The 24,721-nt window shown below is 38.5% G+C and overlaps 1 protein-coding gene across 3 annotated transcripts in view; it reads left to right on the top strand.

Moving 5' to 3' along the window:
• Positions 1 to 519: 519 nt before the first annotated feature.
• Positions 520 to 24,721, top strand: part of DYNC1H1 (dynein cytoplasmic 1 heavy chain 1) — a 74,529-nt gene continuing 50,327 nt past the window's right edge. For all 3 annotated transcript variants that reach the window (XM_070752123.1, XM_070752117.1, XM_070752108.1), the window contains exons 1-18: positions 520 to 881; positions 5,937 to 6,024; positions 8,176 to 8,349; positions 10,349 to 10,604; positions 11,667 to 11,853; positions 13,487 to 13,758; positions 14,138 to 14,365; positions 14,730 to 15,806; positions 16,743 to 16,922; positions 17,731 to 17,880; positions 19,425 to 19,571; positions 19,701 to 19,841; positions 20,107 to 20,283; positions 20,526 to 20,636; positions 20,924 to 21,043; positions 21,256 to 21,495; positions 21,943 to 22,098; positions 22,288 to 22,401. In XM_070752123.1, the coding sequence (XP_070608224.1) occupies positions 623 to 881; positions 5,937 to 6,024; positions 8,176 to 8,349; positions 10,349 to 10,604; positions 11,667 to 11,853; positions 13,487 to 13,758; positions 14,138 to 14,365; positions 14,730 to 15,806; positions 16,743 to 16,922; positions 17,731 to 17,880; positions 19,425 to 19,571; positions 19,701 to 19,841; positions 20,107 to 20,283; positions 20,526 to 20,636; positions 20,924 to 21,043; positions 21,256 to 21,495; positions 21,943 to 22,098; positions 22,288 to 22,401 (4,077 nt within the window). In that variant the 5' untranslated portion in view covers positions 520 to 622. The remainder of the gene's footprint in view (positions 882 to 5,936; positions 6,025 to 8,175; positions 8,350 to 10,348; positions 10,605 to 11,666; positions 11,854 to 13,486; positions 13,759 to 14,137; positions 14,366 to 14,729; positions 15,807 to 16,742; positions 16,923 to 17,730; positions 17,881 to 19,424; positions 19,572 to 19,700; positions 19,842 to 20,106; positions 20,284 to 20,525; positions 20,637 to 20,923; positions 21,044 to 21,255; positions 21,496 to 21,942; positions 22,099 to 22,287; positions 22,402 to 24,721) is intronic.

Raw genomic sequence — 24,721 nt, 5'->3', positions numbered from 1 at the left:
TGTTTGTATTGTTTATTATTGGTTTAAAAATTAATTAAAAATTAAAAACAATGTCTTATTATACATTACAATTAGGATTTTACAAATCCTATGAAATGCTATATATACTGCTCAAAAAATAATAATAAAGGAACACTTAAACAACACAATATAACTCCAAGTAAATCAAATTTATGTGAAATCAAACTGTCCACTTAGGAAGCAACACTAATTGACAATCAATTTCACATGCTGTTATGCGCATTCAACTTTGTACAGAACAAAGTATTTAATGAGAATATTTCATTCATTCAGACGTAGGATGTGTTATTTAAGCGTTCCCTTTATTTTTTTTGAGCAGTATACAGTACAGTATATACAAATACAAACTCGCTCGCCAAGGAGCCAATCGAACTACGCCGCAGAGAAATCCCGGTCTTCCGAGCCGCAATCATTTCCGACTACACTTCCCAGGATCCTCCGGGCGGGGCTGCCGCGAGGAAGGCGTGGTTAAAAGAGCGGCGTCGTGGACGAGGCGGTGCTCAGTGCGAAGTTTCCGAACTCCGCTGCAGGGAGACTCGGGCAGCGCTTCTAGAAGTGCCCTCTGCCCATCTTCTCTTACAGCCCAGGAAGCTCAGCGGCCATGTCCGATTCGGGTGGCGGCGGCGGGGAGGACGGCGGCGGCTTAGAAGCGGCCGGCTCGGCGGTGCAAAATGTGGCGGACGTGTCGGTGCTGCAGAAGCACCTGCGCAAGCTGGTGCCGCTTCTGCTGGAAGACGGCGGGGAGGCCCCGGCCGCCCTCGAAGCGGCTCTGGAGGAGAAGGGCGCCGTGGAACAGATGCGAAAGTTCCTCTCGGACCCGCAAGTCCACGCAGTCTTGGTGGAGCGCTCCACCCTCAAGGGTGAGTCAACCCGCGGCGGGGAGGCCGCACTGCGTCCAGATGGGCTGCCGAAGGAACGGGCGGAAGAGAGCGGGGAAAGAAGCGACGAGCGGGGGGTCTCGGCCGGCCAGCGGTGAAGCCGCAGCTGCGCGGGGTCGAAAAGGATGGAGAGGGTGTGGCCGCGGGCTGTCAAAATGGCGGCCCGGCTTGTTTGCTCCTTTGTCTGAATCGTCGGCCGGGGAGCTACTTCCACCCGGTCAGCAGCCGCTTCCCTTGAGAGGCTCTCGTGTGGTGGTGCTGCTCCCTTTAATTAGTGGCCGTTCGGCTTTTTGCAGCCCTGACATCCATATTAGCACTAAGAAGAAGCCCGTCGCCGCCCTGGCCTGAAAGAAAAGTGTCTCTGCTTCTCCCAGTTCTCGCCCCGGCCTTGAAAGATTGGCAAAAGTGTGTGTGTGTGTGTGTGTGTGTGTGTGTGTGTGTGTGTGTGTGTGTGTGTGTCTGCCGCTTCGATCCATGGATAATTAAATATTTCCCAAGGCCTTAAGTGATTGAGCCCAGCTGACATAATAATCAGGGGTGGACAAATCGGCCATGTTTGTTTTATCAATTACTATAAATCAATATTTTATCAGATCCTAAGAAGCTGATTTATCCGCCAGGTTATTTTCACCTCCCACTGTGGAAATACACTGCTAAAAAAAATAAAGGGTACACTTAAACAACACAATATAATTCCAGGCAAATCAAACTGTCCACTTGGGAAGCAACACTGATTGACAATCAATTTCACATGCTGTTGTACACATTCAGCTTTGTACAGAACGAACTATTCCATGAGAATATTCCATTCATTCAGATCTAGGATGAGTGTTCCCTTTATTTTTTGAGCAGTATATTTGCTCTGTATGGCAGTAACGTTTTGCCATTGGCTGACAATCCATTGCCATCTTCTTTATAATGCTTCATACATGGAAACAGGTTGTTTTCCCTGTAAATTTGGGGCACAAAACCATCCAGGAGAGTTACTTTGATTTGCCAAACCTGAGACCAAGCAATCTGCTCATCACTTACTTTTAGGTGTGTCAAAGGATTCTGCCTTCCTTGAAGGAGAATGAAATCCTTGAAGTAGAATGATTCTGCCTTCCTTGGAGGCAGAATGAGTATAACAATTGGATCAATGTGTGAGTAGCTAAGGTGCAAGAGAAAAAGGACAATAGTTCCTATTTTGGAATGAACTTTTAATAAACCACTCAGTATTATATTCCTTACAGTGAGAATAGTGTCATCAAATAGCTAGCAAAGGAAACAATTTGATTTGCTTTATGAATGTAATACAGTATAATGTAATCAATGTAATAATAATAATAATTTATTAGATTTGTATGCCACCCCTCTCCGAAGACTAATATGCTAGAATCAGTCACTGACCATTCCACTGTAACACTTCTTTAATAGATGAGTTGAAATACCTGTATTTTGCACAATAATCTCCATTATATATATAGATAGATATATGTATATATATGTAACATTTTTGATGAATTGAAAATGAAGGGAGACTAGTATAGCTATTTCAAGACAAAAGGAAGCATTAAGTTCCTCCAATATTTGGGTATGCCAGGGTGATTCAACAGAAATGTATATGTGTGTGTGCATGCGTGCGTATTTTCATTGTAAATTATTTAACTTCAAGATCAAGAAATGTTTGGGAAAACATACTGTTTTCTTAATAATATTTTGCATTTCCTAATAAATACAAAAATGTTCACAAGATGGAACACCAATAAGGCCCCACAGCATTATTGAATATGTACTTAGCAGTTTAAATGTAGATTTCCATGGCTTACAGATAATTAAAAGTATATAACTATAGTATAAACACAAAACTTCCATAGGTGAAATTCAATTTCTTTGTCAAAAAAATTATTAGTTTTATAAAAGGTAAGATTAAAAATAATATAAATCTAAATTCACACATTGTCACAGAATAGTATGGAAGCTTAGTTGAAGAGGTGAATTTTAAACTTTCTAAAAATGAAAATATTAATGAGCAAATACAATTACTAATTGATTAAATTTGATACCTTGGGAGTGGCAAGGAAGAATGCCATCCAAATATCTCCAACTTCTTTAAGCAGGTTTAGAAGTCATTCAACAATACCTAATCATTTGCAATATTTAAAATACTGATAGGTATTATTGGAATTTCAGGAAATAATTTAGAATATTTTTGCTTTATATAAAAATACTAATTACTTCAGTAAACACATGGTTTCTTCTAATGTTCTTTATAGTCTAAGAATTGTACAACTCTTTGTAAACACTTATTCAATTCCATTCCATTCATTGTTAATTCTGCAAAACCTCTAAATTAGTGGTAGGATTCATTTTGTGGCTAAGTATATTTGAAAGATATTTGGGTATTTTCCAAAGTGAGTGGTAGATTCTTTATGGTCTTTTACAAATAAAATAAATTTGATAAAGTTATTATAGATCTTGTAAGTAGATTTACAGATTTTGTTGGAACTGTCTTGTGCACTACATTTTAAAATCATTGTAATAATACAACTTGATTATTTGTGTTACTAAGACACCCTTCTCATTTCCATTTGAATGAAAAGTAAGGAATTTTTAGCTTTAGGTCCTTTTTGATAATTGAGAACTAGCCCTTTTTGAGATATGTTGTGCAGTAATTGCTAATATCACTTAAGTGATATCAACTAGCATTTAATGATAATCAAAACAGTGCATTTTAATTGATAATTCTGTTCATTACACTACTGACAAATAGCTATACAAAAAGTCTTGACTGTGTTTTTTTCTTTTTTGCAATTTAATAAAATTTATAATTTGAAAATGCTGCAGAATAAGTTAAGAATAATATCTTGCAAATATCTTAAGTTTATCAAGCAATTCTAAATTGTATGAACCAAATTACTGACTTGAGATATAAACCAATTATGTAAAGTTTAAGTTACAAATTCTGGTATTATATTCACTCAGTGTTGTATTTTCAAAGGGACAGTCATGGTAGCTAACAAATACAGTGTTCCCTCGATTTTCGCGGGTTCGAACTTTGCGAAAAGTCTATACCACGGTTTTTCAAAAATATTAATTAAAAAATACTTCGCCGGTTTTTTCCCTATACCACGGTTTTTCCCACCCGATGACGTCATATGTCATCACCAAACTTTCGTCTGCTTTTAATAAATATTTTTTTAAATAAACTTTAATAAATAAACATGGTGAGTAATAATCTAAATGGTTGCTAAGGGAATAGAAAATTGCAATTTAGGGGTTTAAAATGTTAAGGGAAGGTTTGTGATACTGTTCATAGCCAAAAATAGTGTATTTACTTCCGCATCTCTACTTCGCGGAAATTCGACTTTCGCGGACGGTCTCGGAACGCATCCCCCGTGGAAATCGAGGGAACCCTGTATTTAGAAGTTATTACATCAGTTAAAAACTGAAATATTTTGTCAGTAATTAGAGCATTTAGGCCAATCATGAAACCCTTTGTAGCAGTTTTCCTAGTCTGGGAACAATATAGGAAAAGAGTCTTCTCTTTTAACCCAGATAGATGCTACCGTATTCTGATAAAAGCATTTTAATGTCCACAAAGGATCATAATCGGACATAGTTCCTCAAATAACCAGGCTTAAACCGTTTTGTGTATTAAAAATTAATGACCACACCTTAAGTTATGACCAGTAAGCAATTAGTATGCATTGCAAATACTTCACTACTAGAGACTCATGTAATCCTTATTTATAATAGTTAAACCAGTCCCTGCATTTTGCAGTCATTGTGGTTTTCTGAGACTTTTCAGGAGTAATCTGATAATCAAGATGGTATTTTTGGAAAAATAATATTTTTTTTATCTGAATGACACCAGAATTTATTTCTCTTTTTAAATAAATTTCATCATTTATTTTATTTCATTAAAAATAAAAATTTGATTTAGAATAAGTTATAAAGCAGAAATAATAGCAAATTATATTGGAGCACTTTAAAGAACAGTCTGTTTTTAGACACAAAGTATGTTGATTTCTGACCAAAAGATGATAACATTTTGAGCAAAACAATGGAGACTCCTTATACTCCCTGGAAAGGTTATGTCCTTGATCTTACAAGAATTGGTTTGTTTGTTTGTTTTTCTCCTTTCTAAAACACAAAAGTCCAGTAAATCTTGCTAAAAGTATTTTAGCTTTTTAATAAAAGAATAAGAACATTTGTCAATTATGTCAACTAAATCCTAGATACTATGAAAAATGCTGACAGTTCACAAGTATCAATTTTCTATAGAGATGTATTTGTTCAAACTCATTACTCTTTCTTTCTGTTTCCCATTTGGGTGTGTCTCTCAGAGAGCACGTCACTGTGCTGCATTGCAGTGGTGTCATTACTACAGCATTGTCAGCTAAGAAATAGATAATCGAGTCCCATTTTTCTTAAGATACTGTATATTGTTTCCCTGTATGTTTATAAAGAATCCTCTAATGTTTGGGAGAATTATAGTTTCTTTTAAGTGTAAATGTTATTTGTATTGAATCTAATTAGAGTTAGAATTCTGCAGAAAATTCTTTATTTGTAAACTGTCATAGTTCAGATGCAAAAATGTTTAGTGAAAAGCCAATGTATGTAAAATAGTATAAATAACAGCAATAAACAATTCTAATTTTAGGAATCTTCATTTCCGGAGCCTTGCCTCCCCCCCCCCCCCCCAAACTTCCCAATCTCTTTTAGCACTTTCCTGACTTTTACACTTTTCTGAATTTAAGCCAGTACAAAGCAAGAAAAAATATTAGTCTTCAGTTTTGAAGAGATAGTATGACCCCAAGTTTTAAATTTTAAAATTACTGATACATACTTGCTTTCTATGTATGAGGTAATCGAAAGTGTTGTTTTCTGCAGTGGGTGTTCAATGATCTTTTTTAAAAAAAAAAATCACATGACTTCCTGTATTTTTTTGTTTTCTAATGTTTCCTTTTCTCCTTTGTTTTCGTTTTCATATATCATAATAAAAATGTATTAGTGGAGAATCTGATGCTAGTAAGGTTTCTTAATTCTTTGCAGAGGATGTTGGCGATGAAGGAGAAGAAGAAAAAGAATGTATTTCTTATGGAATAAGCACTGATATTCATTATGGTATAAAATCAAACAGGTCAGTAAATATGTCCTGTAAATAGGCTGGTCAGTATGAAGTCTGTGCCTTTAAATATGTCTAACATACATGCCTACTTGAAAAGGAGAAATCAGTACTCGACACAGATCATAAATAAATGGAATTAAATTTTAAAAATCAGGATTATTCTCCTCCTTTCCCATTTGAAGAGTGAATTTACAGATTGGTTGTACTCTCATCACTTAGCCTTAAATTTAGATTTCTCATGCCAGTATTGTAGTTAGATGATTCTATGAAGCATATTTCACTTTCTGACAAAAAAAGGTTGAAAGTGCCAGTCATTACAGACAGTATGTCATATGAGTAATGTTCTTAATTTCCCGTAAGGCCTGAATTGAAAAGAGATAAGTGTCCTGTAATCAGAAACTACATTTATTTGGGTTGTTTGGTTTTGGGTCCAAGGCTGAAAGGAATTATATAGTCACTGGAAAGAATAGGGACAGGATGCTCAATCCCCTCCTTTTTCAATGGGAGTCAATTGCTTAGTAAAACAGTTAAGCACATCAAAGGCTTACATAACTATTTAAGGGTTTTATTTTTCTCAGAAATTGAAATTTTGCAACTTACTAATAATTTGATGCTGAATTGTGCTATTATAGTATAATCTTAGGTTGCAGCACATGCATCGTGTGGAAATTCATGTTAGGATAGCTTTCTTGCCTGATCCTGGTTTAAATACTCTTTTAATAGTTTAATTTTTATGTCCAGACTACCAGAAAATACTAGAAACATAGAAGATTGACTGCAGAAAAAGACCTCACGGTCCATCTAGTCTGCCCTTATACTATTTCTTGTATTTTATCTTAGGATGGATATATGTTTATCCCAGGCATGTTTAAATTCAGTTATTGTGGATTTACCAACCACGTCTGCTGGAAGTTTGTTCCAAGGATCTACTACTCTTTCAGTTAAAATAGTATTTTCTCAGGTTGCTTCTGGTCTTTCCCCCAACTAACCTCAGATTGTGCCCTCTTGTTCTTGTGTTCACTTTCCTATTGAAAACACTTCCCTCCTGAACCTTATTTAACTCTTTAACATATTTAAATGTTTCGATCATGTCCCCCCTTTCCCTTCTGTCCTCCACACTATACAGGTTGAGTTCATTAAGTCTTTCCTGATAAGTTTTATGCTTAAGACCTTCCACCATTTTTGTAGCCAGCGCTCTATACAACGGGATCACCATCTCCCTCTTCCTGCTTGTTATACCTCTAGCTATGCAGCCAAGCATCCTACTTGCTTTTCCTACTGCCCGACCACACTGCTCACCCATTTTGAGACTGTCAGAAATCACTACCCCTAAATCCTTCTCTTCTGAAGTTTTTGCTAGCACAGAACTGCCAATACAATACTCAGATTGAGGATTCCTTTTCCCCAAGTGCATTATTTTACATTTGGAAACATTAAACTGCAGTTTCCATTGCTTTGAACACTTATCTAGTAAAGCTAAATCATTTGCCATATTACAGACACCTCCAGGAATATCAACCCTATTGCACACTTTAGAGTCATCAGCAAACAGGCAAACCTTCCCTACCAAACCTTCCCCTATGTCACTCACAAAGATATTAAAAAGAATAGGACCCAGAACAGACCCTTGTGGCACACCGCTTGTACTATGGTTCTAAAATAGGTGGGAAGTCAAAACCTCCCCAGAAGGCAGTGACAAACCACTTCTATACTATGGCCAAGAAAATTGCATGAACCTGTTCATGGAATCAGTAGATTAGACATGGATTTGAGTCTAAATTACTTATCATCAGGCAAAATGTTGTCATTAGACCTGTGGCCTTTCAGGTAATTTGGTAGGATTTTATTGTTTCAGTTTTGTTGAATGCCACCCGGTCACTTGCTTGTGAGCTGGGCATACATATAAATTGATTGATTGATTGATTGATTGACAGACAGATAGACAGACTGACAATATAAAAATAAGTTCTGTACTACTATAAAAGTATTTAACCTATGTTTAGGTTTTGATAATATATTTGGTATTGTTATTAGCTAATTAAGTACTTGTTTGCAGGGGAAACAATTTTTTAAAAAAATTTAAACTGCCAAGAAATTGAAAGTCCTCATGTTAAACTAAGTAAATGCTCACTAATTTTTATTTTTTATTTGTAATCTATATAGTTTGGCTTTCATTAAGCGGACACCAGTAATTGATGCGGACAAGCCTGTGTCATGCCAGCTCAGAGTTCTCACTCTTAGCGAAGATTCTCCCTATGAAACTTTGCATTCCTTCATTAGCAATGCTGTTGCTCCGTTCTTCAAGTCCTACATCAGAGAATCTGGCAAAGCAGATAGGTAACTACTTTAGTTGGTACAATTTGTATTTCTATTTATTCATTCATTCATTCCTTTATTTATTTATTTTGTCAAGCATACATATGTGATTATGTATATGATATACAGTATGTATATGATATGTGTATATGATATGATTTTTTTGGTATTGTGTTTTTATATGCTGTAAGCCGCCCTGAATCCCCGGAGAGGGGCGGCATATTATTATTATTATTATTATTATTATTATTATTATTATATAAATCCAATTAATTAATTATATAAAAAGTATAAATATGGTTGTGAATATATAAAATGTATAAACATAGTTATGAATGCATGAGATGTTTACAAGTACATGGGGACATTAGGACAGAAATGGTAGGCATGTTGGTGCGCTTATGCACACCCCTTACACATCTCTTAGGAATGGGGTGAGGTCAATAGTAGACTGTTTAAGGTTAACATTTAGAGGATTTGGGGGAAAAACCACAGTCAAATAGTGCATTCCAAGCATTGACCATTCTGTTGTTGAAGTTGTAACGTCTGCAATCAATTTTGGAGCAGTTTACCTTAAGTTTTTATCTATTGTATGCTTGTGTATTGTTGCGGTTGAAGCTGAAATAGTCATTGATAGCTAGGATATTGTAGCAGACAATTTTGTGTGCTACACTTAGGTCAGATCGAAGGTGGTGTAGTTCTAAATTGTCCAAGCCTAGAACTTCAAGTCTTGTGACATAAGGTATTCTCTTGCGAACGGAGGAGTATTCTTCTTGTGAAATGAGTGGATTTTTAAAAAATACAGTAAGGTAATGTGGAAAATTTGATAGTGAAGGTCCTAATTGTTAGAAGACATTTTAAGAGTATATTTGAAAGATTGATGCTTCGAGCTGCATTTAATGTTCCTCCCGTGGGTTCTTTTAGGAAAGCGATAACTTTTTGAAGTGTGTGATTCCCTGTGGAAACATTGTAACAGTAGTTAATTAAGTGGCACATCTCATTCCTTTATCAAGTTTATTTTAAATTGTAGTAATATCTTACCTTACGTTTGTGTTGGTGGCAAATGTATTCTGAATTGTGTGCAAATGTCTGGGCTAGCGCAGGAGTTCATGGCCACCATAACAGCCATGGACCTGACTCAAGTAGTACAGGGTCCGGCTCATGAGAGAGGACACGCACTCGACATGGTATTCCTCTCTGAGCAACTGAGTAATGGTCTAAGGAGCTTAGAACTAACGTGGCCTCCAGGAAGGACGTCTTCGTGATGTCAAAGCTCCACCCATGGAATTCCCTATTGGGATTCCCCACCTCCGTTTGAGCCTCCAGATCAGCCGAAAACGCTGCCGCTGATCGCAAAAACAGTGCTCCGCTGGGCGGCGGCGCCCGGCTGTAACCTTCTGAAATAGTCGGGCGCTTCTCGGCAGCCTCCAGAACCCGAACCCGAACTTTTGCTGAACTTCTGTGTTCGGCATTCAGGAGAACACCCAGAAGCGCCTGGCTTTTTCAGAAGGTGACAGACGGGCGGCGGCGCTTCTCCCGAACGCCAAACCCGGACGTTCGGCAAAAGTTTGGGTCTGGAGGCCGCCGAGAAGCGCCCGGCTATTTCAGAAGGTTACAACTGGGCAGTGCTGCCCAGCGGAGCGCCATTTTTGCGATTGGCGGCGGGTTTGTAAGGCGAAAAAAGTTCATAAGAGGAGGCAAAAAATTTCTGAACCCGGGGTTCGTATCTCCAAAAGTTCATATCACGAGGGGTTCGTATCACGAGGTACCACTGTACTGGGCTTTTTGGGCTTTTTAATGTAAAATTGTTATTTTAAACTTTAATATTAGATTTGTTACTGTATATTGTTTTTATCACTGCTGTGAGCCGCCCCGAGTCTGCGGAGAGGGGCGGCATACAAATCTTAATAATAATAATAATAATAATAATAATAATAATAATAATAATAATAATAATAAATGTATATGTCTTAATTACATATGTAGATTTTCATTTACCCTGCTTTGTATTTATCTTAAGGGATGGGGATAAAATGGCTCCCTCAGTTGAGAAAAAAATCGCAGAACTTGAAATGGGACTTCTGCATTTGCAGCAGAATATTGAAATACCAGAGATTAGTTTACCAATTCATCCAATTATCACTAATGTTGCCAAGCAATGCTATGAACGTGGCGAAAAACCAAAGGTTACAGATTTTGGTGATAAAGTTGAAGACCCAACTTTTCTCAACCAACTACAATCTGGAGTTAACCGCTGGATTAGAGAAATCCAAAAGGTAAATTGGAAAATGTATTAGTATTATACTTTATTCATTAAACATAAAGCTCAGTCAACTGAACATTCAAAAATGTATCACAAATACCATTGACTGGTGCTAATGTTTGATACGGGTTGCTGCCAGCATCCTAGGTATTAACCAAGTATCTTAAAATATATGATGTTCCAAGTAGTGCAGTACTTTGCAGTTCCGCTGGTGTTATTGCAGGAAGTGCCCGATGACAATGGGTATCACAGATACTTGTATCATCCATAGCCTTCTAGTTTTAGTGGCCAGCTCACGATATTTCTTGATTTTTTCCCCAGTTCTTTTTCTTGGACTCTGGCGTCTCCTAGTATAGCGATATCAATAAACTGTACTCTTTGGCCCTCGTTGTTGTTGTTGTTGTGTAAAAATGTGAAAATACAGTTGCCACTTCTTTAGCTGGTGTTGGTCTTCATGCTAATCAACTTTCCCCCCCAAGAACCTAGGATAGCATAATATATTAGTGTAGTTTATATAGAGAGCCAAGCAGTGTGAGGTTTTTTTGTAATTTACAGAAATTTTGTCAATGTGTATAATTTCCAAAATTGCCATCCAATATATTTTAGTATGGCACCTAGTGTGCCAATAGACAGTGAGATCACCATGGCCAATTTGTGCTATAATATTTCAGTTTTCGGACCTTGATACTTTGTGATCTTATCCTATTCTTTGTCTTCTATTCTACTAAATTCTGATATTGCCACATTAACTCTCCACACTGTGTACTTTTCAGCCACAGTTAAATCTAGTGTGTTACCGGCCAAGATTTTATCAGTTTGTATTAATATATCCCACAATATTTTAACCACTTCATTTTAACTACTTTTTGAATTCTAGCAAATTTTTATTACTTGCATATAAGAAGTAAGTAAAGTTTTCTGCTATAATTGCTTTTCTGTTGGTATTCACAAGTTGATATTGTTCTGTTCACTATTTATATATTAAAGTGACTGAAGCAGAATAAGGAAAAGTATATCCATCACATAAAATTATGGGTTAATTCATTAAATATGCTTCTTCATTTTGTCTTTCTAGGTGACCAAATTAGATAGGGATCCTGCATCTGGTACCGCATTGCAAGAAATCAGCTTTTGGTTAAATTTGGAACGTGCACTTTACCGTATTCAGGAGAAGCGTGAAAGCCCTGAAGTTCTATTAACATTAGATATTTTGAAACATGGAAAACGTTTCCATGCTACTGTTAGCTTTGATACAGACACGGGTAAGAGCTACCCAGAAACAATTTGGCAGAAGTATTTTTTTTTACTGCTTTAGCACTTAAAAATATAAATCCAATCTTCATACTCGTGAATAGCATCCATGCAAGGGTTAATTCGATCTATTATCCAATCAGAATTGAGCCTGCAAATTAGATGACACACCTCGGCTGTGACTTCTGCTTTTAAGACTCAGTCGGTCGTTGGACATGGCTTTCAAAAGCTCCCATACTGATTGTTTTTTTGTTTGCTTGTCCCTTTAAAGGATTTATTTATTTTTTTGCTAAAGAGTGCTTGCCTTTTAATTCCAGTGAGAAGGACTTGCCTAATACTTCAGAAGACAGTTGTAGCGGTGGCAAGGCTAATAGTCCTAGCAGGAAAGCTTGCACAAGCGGCTCCTCCGCCCCACTGATCCTTTAATGAGCTGACCTTGAATTTTTTTGCTGCTGATTCAGCCCTCCGCCCATGGCTCTGCAGCTTTTGAAGCTCCCTGGGAACTCTGCACTTCTGAAGCTGAATTGATCCTGGAACGGTGAATCCGTTCCAATCCGCTGACCTTTTTTGACTGGCAAGGTGGCAGCACTCCTGGGGGCAGGGGGGGCAGGGTAAGTGCACAAGCTCGGTTCCTTGGTCGCCATTTTGTTTTTGGCTGCCATTTTATTTTTGGCCTTGTCAGTCAAGTTTGCTAACTGTTTGTAGGAACTAGATTAGCCTGCCAGATGAATTCTCCCCACAGTTTGTTTAGCCTCTGCCTGCTTCTACAGCTGGCTCATGACTCTTTTTCCCCTCCTTCCGCCCTCCTTTTTATTTTTGCTGCCTTATTTGCCTGTGCCACGTGAAGGGAGTCAAGATGGCATATGCCACTTCTTCCAGGGCAGCCATTCTGAGAGGGGATTTGGATCCTCGTTAAAGGATTTAAAGACACCTAAATCCTACCCAAATGGGGCTCAATAGGGCAGGGTGGGGGAATCACCCTTAAAAATAAAAAATAAAATAAAAAATCCTCAAGAAAGAAACTGGAGCTTCACCATCGAAGTGATGCTTGTCTTCTATGAAAGTAGCAGAAGTGGTGCTGTTTGACGCCACTGATGCTAATGCAATTGAGGAAGTAACGGAACTTTTTTTGCAAAACTTTTATTGGGTGGCTTCCTGGTCTTCGCCTTCTCTGTTCATACAACATTATAAGCTGGCTTCGTATGCTTTGGTGGAGGCAGCTTTTAGTCAGCAAGTTCTTCAGTGGGTTCGCTCAGACCGGGAATTGCAAGACAGGGCTGCTCCCTCCCATTAGGACAGCCAACTTTGGTATGTCCCTTGCATGGATGCTGTCTCCAGGGGCATGGATATGAGGCGTTGCTCTTACCTGATACGCTCCATCGTAGCCATGGAGACAGCATCCATCCCCTTCCATGTAGCAGCCAGCCTTGCCCTTCGATGGTTTTCTCAGCAACAGGAGCATCATGTCTGTCTGCATTAACACCTTCATCGAAAAGCAGAAGTCACAGAATAAGGAGGTGTGTCATCTAATTTTCAGACTCAGTCCTGATTGGATACTAGACAAGTTAACCCTTGCATGAATGCTATGAGATGGAGGGTATTAGGTAAGACAAATATCCATTTTCTCCTTTTTTTAACACCCAGGTCTGAAACAGGCATTGGAGACAGTTAATGATTATAATCCATTAATGAAAGACTTCCCTCTAAATGATTTGTTGTCTGCAACTGAACTGGATAAAATACGACAGGCATTGGTGGCAATATTCACTCACCTGAGAAAAATCAGAAATACAAAATATCCTATTCAAAGAGCTCTGCGCTTAGTGGAAGCCATTTCAAGAGACTTAAGTTCCCAGTTACTCAAAGTATTGGGCACACGAAAACTGATGCACGTTGCCTATGAAGAATTTGAGAAGGTAAGTCTTGCTTATATGCAGATACAATGAGGGAATAGGCAAAACATTAGGACAGAATATTAGCTTCATCTCAGAAGACTCACAGCTTATTTCCCATTGCACAAAAACCGTAGCATTGAAGCAAATTACTCATATTGACAGCGTGGTGATTCTGCATAACTTTTTGAAGGTAGCTTTCTCATAGATTTCAATTTAAAACATTCTGAAATTTTGGAGACATAATCAAACAGCCCTGAAATAATATTTGTTTCATAATGACTGATTACTTGTTGTGTCTCTCTGTAAATCAAGGAGACGGATTTTAAGTAAACTATGTAGTATATAATAAGCTAAAAAAAATACAAGATATATAAACTTCCTTTATTCAATATTATTTCAGGTCATGGTGGCATGCTTTGAAGTCTTCCAATCTTGGGATGATGAATATGAGAAACTTCAGGTCCTACTAAGAGACATTGTGAAAAGAAAGCGAGAAGAGAACTTGAAGATGGTATGGCGTATCAATCCTGCCCACAGAAAGCTGCAGGCTCGTCTTGACCAAATGAGGAAGTTTCGGAGACAACATGAACAACTAAGAGCAGTCATTGTCAGAGTCCTACGGCCTCAGGTAATTCATGTTGCCATTTTTGTTAAAATATTGATAGGTTTTCCAAATCATAAGCATGCATTTAATCTTGCAGATGTTTGTTTCATAGGCTTCTGTGAAGGCTCTTTTTAATTGAAAAGGGTATTACAAACCAGCTTTCCAAAAAATGGTTTGAATGGCCAAAAAAATAGGGATAAATATTGCAAAAATATAGTAAAATAGATGGTGAAAACTGACAGCAAACATGCTGGCATCTTGAATTTAAATGAATAGGACTTGGGGTTATCTTAAGAAACCTTGTTGAATATTAAGACCCATATTTATTTTGAGTATTAAAAGCCTACTTTTATGAATACTGGATGATAAATATTCTATTAATTGCTAGGTTACCGCTGTGGCCCAGCAAAATCAGGGAGACGTGCCTGAGCCTCAAGATATGAAAGTAGCAGAAGTGCTGTTTGATGCCGCTGATGCTAATGCAATTGAGGAAGTAAATCTTGCTTATGAGAACGTGAAAGAAGTAGATGGCTTGGATGTTTCCAAAGAAGGTACAGAAGCCTGGGAAGCTGCAATGAAGCGATATGATGAAAGAATCGATAGGGTTGAAACCCGCATTACTGCTCGTCTCAGAGATCAGCTTGGCACAGCCAAGAATGCCAATGAAATGTTCAGAATCTTCTCCAGATTTAATGCTCTATTTGTTCGGCCACATATTAGAGGTGCCATCCGTGAATACCAAACACAGTTAATCCAACGTGTGAAAGACGACATAGAATCACTTCATGACAAATTCAAAGTTCAGTATCCTCAAAGTCAAGCTTGTAAAATGAGTCACGTTCGAGATTTGCCTCCTGTCGCAGGATCTATAATCTGGGCTAAACAGATTGACAGGCAACTTACAGCTTACATGAAGCGTGTTGAAGATGTTCTTGGAAAGGGCTGGGAGAACCATGTAGAAGGACAGAAGCTGAAGCAAGATGGAGACAGTTTCCGTATGAAGCTCAACACTCAAGAAATATTTGATGATTGGGCTCGGAAGGTTCAGCAGCGAAACCTTGGTGTCTCTGGTCGCATTTTTACCATTGAGAGTACTCGTGTGAGAGGCAGAACAGGAAATGTCCTCAAGCTGAAGGTTAACTTCCTCCCAGAAATTATTACACTATCCAAAGAAGTCCGTAACCTCAAGTGGCTTGGATTTCGGGTCCCTCTTGCAATAGTCAACAAAGCTCACCAAGCCAATCAGCTCTATCCTTTCGCCATCTCTTTGATTGAGAGTGTTCGCACATACGAACGTACTTGTGAAAAAGTAGAAGAGCGAAATACCATTTCTCTCTTGGTTGCGGGTCTTAAAAAAGAAGTGCAGGCTTTGATTGCAGAGGGCATTGCACTGGTGTGGGAATCTTACAAGCTTGATCCTTACGTTCAGCGATTGGCAGAGACAGTCTTCAACTTCCAGGAAAAGGTTAGTTTATTGTCATAGTTGTTTGAAGTTTTGGGTTTTAAATGGATGAGTGACCCATTAATGTTTCAACAAGAGCAAAATGTAAGATTGAGAGCAGGAAATAATCTTTTATAAAACCTCATTCCATGTTTTGTTTCTGCAGGCATTTCTCTAGAGACCAAAAAAATAGATATATCAATTCCTAAATATACTAAAAAAGCTAGATGACTTAGCTGATACAATTTATGCTACTTTTTTTTCCTTCCTGTAACTGCAGGATCCACTTTTTAGATTAACAAAGTGTTGTCATGATAGCCTGGCGTCATGGGCTGGTAGAGGGCCAAAATCATCCAGCCGGCTTTCATGCCTAAAGTAGGACTTAGAATTAGTCTCCTGGTTTCTACCCCAGTGCCTTAACCACTAGATCAGTGGTTCCCAACCTTTTTTTGGCTATACCCTACCTAAGTATCTCTAAACTCCTGATCCCCCCCACGCGCAACATGATTCTTACTATTCAAAAAGTGAACTCCTACTCACATGGAGAAAGTCTAAAAAGCCATTAACTTGGTTTAGAGAAGGTTCCAATTGCCCCCATTAAAAAGAAAATTGCCCCTCTGTGGGGTGTGGGCCCCACTTTGGGAACCAGGGCACTAGACCAAATTAGGTCTGTAAATTATGATGATGTTATCCATTCAGTCAACTCTTGGCGATTCTATAGGCCAGATCTCTGCACACCACCTGATCTTGCACCGTGTCTATTGAGTTTTTCTATACTCTATAGTGTCAGCTTTGATGGTGACAAGCCACCATGTTCTTTGACAGCCTGGTTTCCTTTTACCGCTTACTCTTCCAAACATAATTGCTTTGTCCTATGACTATAAAATTGTTATGTAATTACCAAGTTTGGGGGTGGGGGAAGGTTTGTTAAATACTAAGTGCTTATTTTCTATCTTCTAGGTGGATGACTTGCTTATCATTGAAGAGAAAATAGACCTGGAAGTCAGATCCTTGGAAACATGCATGTATGACAACAAAACATTCTCTGAAATTTTGAACAGAGTTCAGAAGGCTGTGGATGATCTGAATCTTCATTCCTATTCCAATTTGCCCATTTGGGTGAATAAGTTAGATATGGAGGTAAGCTTCCTAAACTCTCTGGCTTATATGTTGGGAAGGAATCTGAAAAGCTGGTTGAAGTACACATTTCTTTTTATTTCCTTTCTATTCAGTTGCTAAATTCCAAGTTGATACACTTACCTGAAAATAGCCCTCAATATAGCTCAATAAAGCGTATCTGCAAACATACGTAATAGTACAATGTTACTTAAGCTTAAATCTTTTAAAAATCCAATCTGTTTTCGTATGATAATACTATTTTTATCAGTTTTTCTGTTCAGATGATAACATGCTTAAATGCATATTGAAAAATGACAAGGTTCTACGAGATAAAAGACAATAGGAATTGAACAAACAATTGATTCTAGAAATATGCTTTTCCTTGGTTATTAAGCACTCTACTAAAACTGTTAAGCTATGTGATCCAGCATAGCAATGGGAAGGATATATTGTGCTGGTGGTAAATGGAGGTTCCTAAAATTATTTTGAATGGAGAAGCTGAAAAATTATTATACTGTCACAAACAAGCAGAGCACCCAGATCTTGATCACACGACCATGGGGATGCTGCAGTGGTGGTAAATGTGAGGACTGGCTATAGAATTACTTTTTTTGTACCATCATAACTTCAAACAGTTGTTAAAAATGGCAGTCACAGACCTAAGTCTTCATGACACCATGTATTATATGAACTCTGTCTAACTCGCCCTTCTGTTGCATATTCTGTAACCTTTCAGTGGAACCATTGGCAAACAAGTTTCATTTAAAATATGAATAAAAATAAGCACTGTTGTCAAGTGATACAATTGTTGGACATATTTGCATCGTAGATTGAGAGAATACTAGGCGTTCGTCTGCAAGCTGGCTTGAGAGCGTGGACACAAGTACTCCTTGGTCAAGCTGATGACAAAGCTGAAGTAGATATGGATACAGATGCTCCACAAGTCAGTCATAAACCAGGTGGAGAACCTAAAATCAAAGTAAGTGAAGTTTTCACTTGAAACTATATCTGTGCAGTTTTAATAATATTGGTATCTGTTGAAGAACACCAGTAGTGATTTTGTTGAAGTGTATTCATATTTGCAGAAATGCAGTAAATATAATTCAGAGAAGCTATCTTCTAGAGTTTTACTAAAAAAATTCTACCTTATGAGCGTCACATTGGCAATTTATTAAAGTTTGGGGATTAGTGAAAAATGGGATGCCCATGTTCTTCTATGACTAATCAGTAGTTAATGATTTTAATAGTTTTTTCCCCAACTTTTAATCTGGTTTCCAGCATGTGGATTATGTTTATTTCTTTTTGTGTACCTCCTATTTATTCTCTTGTTGTCTTTATCTCACTGAACTTCCAGAGTTCAGTTTTTCTATTGGAACATCAGACAAATAAGATAAATGAATATATGTTTCATAGTCAAAAAAGACAGGTCTCTGTCCTAAAGTCCTTTTCATGTGAATATTTGCAATTTGTGAAAGAATAGAAGAATAAAGTGGTGGGATAAGTAAAAAAAACAAGTTGACTCTAGTTCTTAGGCTTTGCACACATTAAACAGTTAATGAAATAATTTCATATATCAGTTTTGAGATAGTTTGAAGTAATTTATCTGGGCAACGTGGTCTATCACATTGTAACAGAGGAGGGTTCAAACTGGTTCTCCGGAACTGGTAGTGACCCGCTGGTGATGTCATAATGTCATCACATAATCTGTTTAGTCAGTGCAGGTCTGTGGGCGCTGCCATCTTTTTTAAAATTTAATTTTTAAATTTTTATTTATTTTGTCTTCTGAGTATGTGCAGAAGCCATGTTTCTGGCACTGTGCATACTTTTGCCATCTTGTTTTTGGCTTCCCCACCCTACCCGACCCCCCCGGATTTTTCGGCACTGCACACGCACACCCATGAGGCATGCCCACATAGCATGCCCATGTAGCATAGGAGGAAGCGAAGCAGCACTGAGTTAAGTTAGAACCCACCTCTGATGGTAACCTCTTCTCCAACTACAGTGATCCCTCATTTTTCACGGGGGATGTGCTCCAAGACCACCCGTGAAAAACAAATTTCTGTGAAGTAGAGGAAATATATTTTTTAATGTATTTAACAAGTATTTGGACTTTTAAAACCCACCATTTGCATTAAACAGTCATTCTATAATGTTTCTAAGCTGGAACTACATGTGATATCCTACCAGTAGTACTGTAGAAGAGTTTTATTAATTTTTAATTTAAAAATTAAGTTTAACATTTTTAATGGATTTAAACCCCCTTTGAAAACCCATAAAATAGCAAATCCGCAAAAGATGAACCGTGAAGTAGCGAGGGATTACTGTTTAACATTGGAAAGGTTTTAAAATGAATATTATATCTTTTACCTATTATAGCAAAACTGAACATGGCTTTATACTTTTACAGAATGTTGTACATGAACTACGAATAACCAATCAGGTTAACATTGGAAAGGTTTTAAAATGAATATTATATCTTTTACCTATTATAGCAAAACTGAACATGGCTTTATACTTTTACAGAATGTTGTACATGAACTACGAATAACCAATCAGGTGATCTACTTGAATCCACCAATTGAAGACTGCCGATACAAACTCTTCCAAGAATTGTTTGCTTGGAAGACAATAATACTCTCACTTCCTAGAATCCAAAGTCAAAGATACCAGGTAAAACACATGAAGACATACACATACATTTCAATCAAAGAATTCAAAGAATTCGTGAGACATTCAAGAATTTTGGTGAAATTGCTAATTGTTCTAAATTGTTCTGTATTTAATTCTGGATCTGCTTAGGTTGGTGTGCACTATGAGTTATCAGAAGAAGAAAAGTTTTATCGTAATGCTTTGACAAGGATGCCAGATGGTCCTTCAGCTCTGGAGGAAGCTTATTCTGCTGTCAAGGGAATTGTAACAGAGGTGGAGCAATATGTTAAGGTAGGATTGTAGTTTGTTTCTCGGTAGTTCATTTTGAGATAATGTATTAGTATTCTGTGTGATTGACTGATGTCTAGATTGATTATTTATTGCTGAATGTTCTGCCTTTATGCTCTTATCATATACATTAATTTTATAGGTTTGAGAATTTATATTTTGTTTTTGAAAGACTTTAAATTCATAAAAGTAGTTTTCTAATTTCAGAAATTATGACTTCTTTCTTAAAATTGCTTAAGTTTTCTTTCTGTGTGTGCTTGGTTTGTAGGTTTGGCTGCAGTACCAGTGTTTATGGGACATGCAAGCTGAAAATATCTATAACAGACTTGGAGAAGATTTAAACAAGTGGCAAGCGCTGTTGGTTCAAATCAGAAAAGCCAGAGGAACCTTTGACAATGCAGAAACTAGAAAAGAATTTGGGCCTGTTATCATAGATTATGGAAAGGTAAACAGTTCCAAACATGCTATTGAGTAATATTGTTCTTTTGTTAATTTAGTAGCTAATGAGACTATAAAGTAAATTTTGAAAGTCAAAAACATAAATATTGCTGGGTATTTTTAGTTACTTTCCCTTAACGTATGCCAAAAAAATGGGAATAAGGAAATGCAATATAAATATAAAAGTAGATTTTTTGCTATAGAGATAGAACCATATAGAATAAAAGTATCATTATCTTCATTGTGTAGGTTCAATCTAAAGTGAACTTGAAGTATGACTCCTGGCATAAAGAAGTTCTCAGCAAATTTGGTCAAATGCTGGGCCAAAACATGACAGAATTCCATTCTCAGATTTCCAAGGTAAGAATATTCTATAATAAATATGTTTGTGATTTATTATATTAAGTTACCCTATACAAAAACAAAAAGAATAGGTAAACTAATTGATCTCATGTAATACTCTACTTACAGGTAGAGTTGTCTTTTTCCATAGTTTTTATTGCATTAGGAATCTTAGGGTGGGAGAAACATTAGCAACAGTGGCATCCCCTTTCTGAGCTATCAATTTTTAGAGCAGGCTTCACTGTTGTAAATTACTCTGTTTCCTGATATAATGATAGCTTTGTGCTTTATTCCATTTCTTGTAGTCACGTCAAGAATTGGAGCAACATTCAGTGGATACAGCTAGCACATCTGATGCTGTCACTTTTATCACATATGTTCAGTCCCTGAAACGCAAAATCAAGCAATTTGAGAAACAAGTTGAGGTAAGCTTGTTTGGCATATTTTTTTTAAAAAAAAGTTTTGAAAGGATACATCCTGATTATAAATTCTTTGTCAATTTAGACTTTAAAAATATACCTTTTCAACTAATTAAAATGATTAAGTGCTTTAAATTATAGTAGCAGCTGCGAATTTAAAATAACAGCTTAGGTATCTTTTGATCTTATCATATATCTTCTTTTTTCTGACCATATAGCTGTACCGTAATGGCCAGCGCTTGCTTGAGAAGCAGAGATTCCAGTTTCCTTCATCCTGGTTGTATATTGACAACATTGAAGGAGAATGGGGTGCTTTCAATGATATTATGCGACGAAAGGATTCTGCCATTCAGCAACAAGTAGCAAATTTGCAGATGAAGATTGTTCAAGAAGATCGAGCTGTGGAAACCCGCACTGTGGACTTATTGACAGACTGGGAGAAAACAAAGCCTGTAACAGTAAGTTTCCATTAATTCAAGCAGTTCTTTTTATCTTTTAGCTGAAATATATGCATTTGGAGATCTATTTATTATTTTCACTCCATATATTTTCATGGATTTAATATTGTTTTGGTGATACTTCTTATGATATCACAAACCTATAATTAATTTTGCTGATCTGGTTGAACATGGTGATTGAAACAATAGACCTAATACAATGTTCTTACTACCTGAGAAGTATGCATTATTTCAAATACACACCACGTTCCCTGTGTAGAATTCCACAATACTTAATAGTATCCTAGGAATACATAAGATATATCCCGAAATTAGTTAAGGGTGTTTTATAGCAGCTGTAAGGCTAAAATATGATAGAAAGTGCCAATGTCAAATTATGCAATAGTGACTTCTAAAGTAGCATATTTTAAATTTTGTATTAAGAAGTTTTGTAACTTCTTTCTTAAGGGCAACCTACGTCCAGAAGAAGCTCTCCAAGCACTTACCATCTATGAAGGAAAATTTGGAAGATTGAAAGATGACCGTGAAAAATGCGCCAAAGCCAAAGAAGCTCTGGAGCTTACTGATACAGGACTTCTCAGTGGCAGTGAAGAACGTGTCCAGGTAAGAAAAATCACAGTTTGAATTCCAAGAATTAGAACATGAATGTTTTACAGTTAATAAGATTCAAACTAGAAACACATATAAATATATGCCCTGCTATAATTACGGTGGTTCTTCAGAAATCATATATTTTATCACTGAATATATACCTATTTTAATGTATGCTTATGTTTAACTTTTTCATCACAGGTTGCCTTAGAAGAGCTACAGGACCTTAAAGGAGTCTGGTCTGAACTTTCAAAAGTTTGGGAACAGATTGATCAAATGAAGGAACAACCTTGGGTTTCTGTACAACCCCGAAAGGTATTACTTCAGCTATTCATGTGTGGGAAAACATTCATTAGAACAAATTGGATAATATCTAGGAACTTTACTATGCCTATTAAGAGTCCACAAGAATAAATCACTGAACTTAAAATATTTTATTAAAAATAAATAAAACTTCAGTAACTTTTTTTCTATTATTCAACCACATTAGAAACTAAGAATCTCTGGAGATAACCTATTGTTGCATGTCTCCATGCTAGTTTATTTTAAGTTCCTTCTTCCATCAAAATTGTATTTTTTAGTATAGTGTTATACATATTTAATATGAATATTAGTTGGGAATGGTATTGAACATTGCACCCATTTTTCGTGGTTACACCCTTCTATTAATTTTTACTACATCGCTTATTGCCTATCATTTTCTTTTTTCTTTTTAATATTTTCATTACTATGAACTGTTCTGATCATTGAATGAAATGTGGCATATCCATGTCAAAATAATGTTTAAACAAGCACAGGCTGGAGCCAGGACATTGATGGGTATGGTTTTGTTTGATGTGTTGATAATATATTTTAGGGGCCTTGACTCAGTTTTTTTTAATTGAATTGCTGTAGTTTGGTTATGTTCACCTATCTTCCCAGAGTTATATGGGTAGTTGAATGATTATAATAATTTGTTAAATGAAATTAAATAAAATAAAAAAATAGAAGTGGCACTACAGTGATCCCCCGCTCGTTGCGAGGGTTCCGTTCCAGGACCCCCCGCAACGAGCGGGTTTTCGCGAAGTAGCGCTGCGGAAGTAAAAACACCATCTGCGCATGTGCAGATGGTGTTTTTAACTTCCGCAGCGCTAGTGAGGAGCCGAAGATTGGGGGCGGCGGGGCTGTTTTAAAACATCGCTGCCGACATGGGGGGCTCGCTAGCACCCCCCTCACCCCCAACCCAGGTTTGGGGGGGTGCTAGCGAGCCCCCCATGTCGGCGGGGACGTTTTAAAACACCCGCGCGGCTTTCCAATGAGTCCCGAAGACAAACGCGGAAGTTTGACGTTTGTCTTCGGGACTCATTGGAAAGCCGGGCGGGTGTTTTAAAAGGTCCCCGCCGACATGGGGGGCTCGCTAGCACTCCCCCAAACCCGGGTAGGGTTGGGGGTGCGAAATGACTTGGAGGAATGTGAAGCTGAAACCGGCCAATTTGGATTTCCCATTCCTCCAAGTCACTTCGCCGCTCGTGTCCTGGCTAAACCGGGCAGCAGGAGACAGGCTTTGAGTTTTGGCTGCGGGGCGAGGGAGTTAGGAAAGTCCTACTTCTCCCCCCGCAGCCAAAAACTCAAAGCCTGTCTCCTGTTGCCCGGTTTAGCCAGGACACGAGCGGCGAAATGACTTGGAGGAATGTGAAGCTCATTCCTCCAAGTCATTTCGCCGCTCGTGTCCTGGCTAAACCGGGCAGCAGGAGACAGGCTTTGAGTTTTGGCTGCGGGGCGAGGGAGTTAGGAAAGTCCTACTTCTCCCCCCGCAGCCAAAACTCAAAGCCTGTCTCCTGCTGCCCGGTTTAGCCAGGACACGAGCGGCGAAATGACTTGGAGGAATGTGAAGCTGAAACCGGCCGGTTTGGACTTCCCATTTCTCCAAGTCACTTCGCCGCTCGTGTCCTGGCTAAACCGGGCAGCAGGAGACAGGCTTTGAGTTTTGGCTGCGGGGCGAGGGAGTTAGGAAAGTCCTACTTCTACCCCCGCAGCCAAAAACTCAAAGCCTGTCTCCTGTTGCCCGGTTTAGCCAGGACACGAGCGGCGAAATGACTTGGAGGAATGTGAAGCTGAAACCGGCCGGTTTCAGCTTCACATTCCTCCAAGTCATTTCGCCGCTCGTGTCCTGGCTAAACCGGGCAGCAGGAGACAGGCGGTGGGCTGGGAGCCGCAGGCGAAAGGAGCTCGGGCATTGTTCTCCGGACCCCGCCCGCAGCCTGGAGAGGGAAAGGGCCGCCGCGGGGCTGAGCGGGCGGGGTCCGGAGAACAATGCCTGGCGCCGCGCTCCAATGCCCGAGCTCCTTTCGCCTGCGGCTCCCAGCCCACCGCCTCGCTGGTTGGCTTCTCCTCCTGCTCAGCCTCGCCTCGGCCTTTGTGCGCGGCTTGTCCCGACAGCCCCCCACCCCAGCACTTTGAATCCAGCAGCTTCTGCTGGATACGGGCGGTGGGTGGGACGAGCGGCGCGGAAGCCAGGGATTGTGGCAGCTCGCCCCCCCATCGCCCGTATCCAGCAGAAGCGGCGGGATTCAAAGTGCTGGGGTGGGGGGTGTCCCGACAGCCCCCCACCCCAGCACTTTGAATCCAGCAGCTTCTGCTGGATACGGGCGGTGGG

Source organism: Erythrolamprus reginae, chromosome 1, assembly GCF_031021105.1.
Source record: "Erythrolamprus reginae isolate rEryReg1 chromosome 1, rEryReg1.hap1, whole genome shotgun sequence".
In the NCBI taxonomy this organism is placed as follows: Eukaryota; Metazoa; Chordata; class Lepidosauria; order Squamata; family Dipsadidae; genus Erythrolamprus; species Erythrolamprus reginae.
This window is presented reverse-complemented; position numbering and strand designations above follow the sequence as displayed.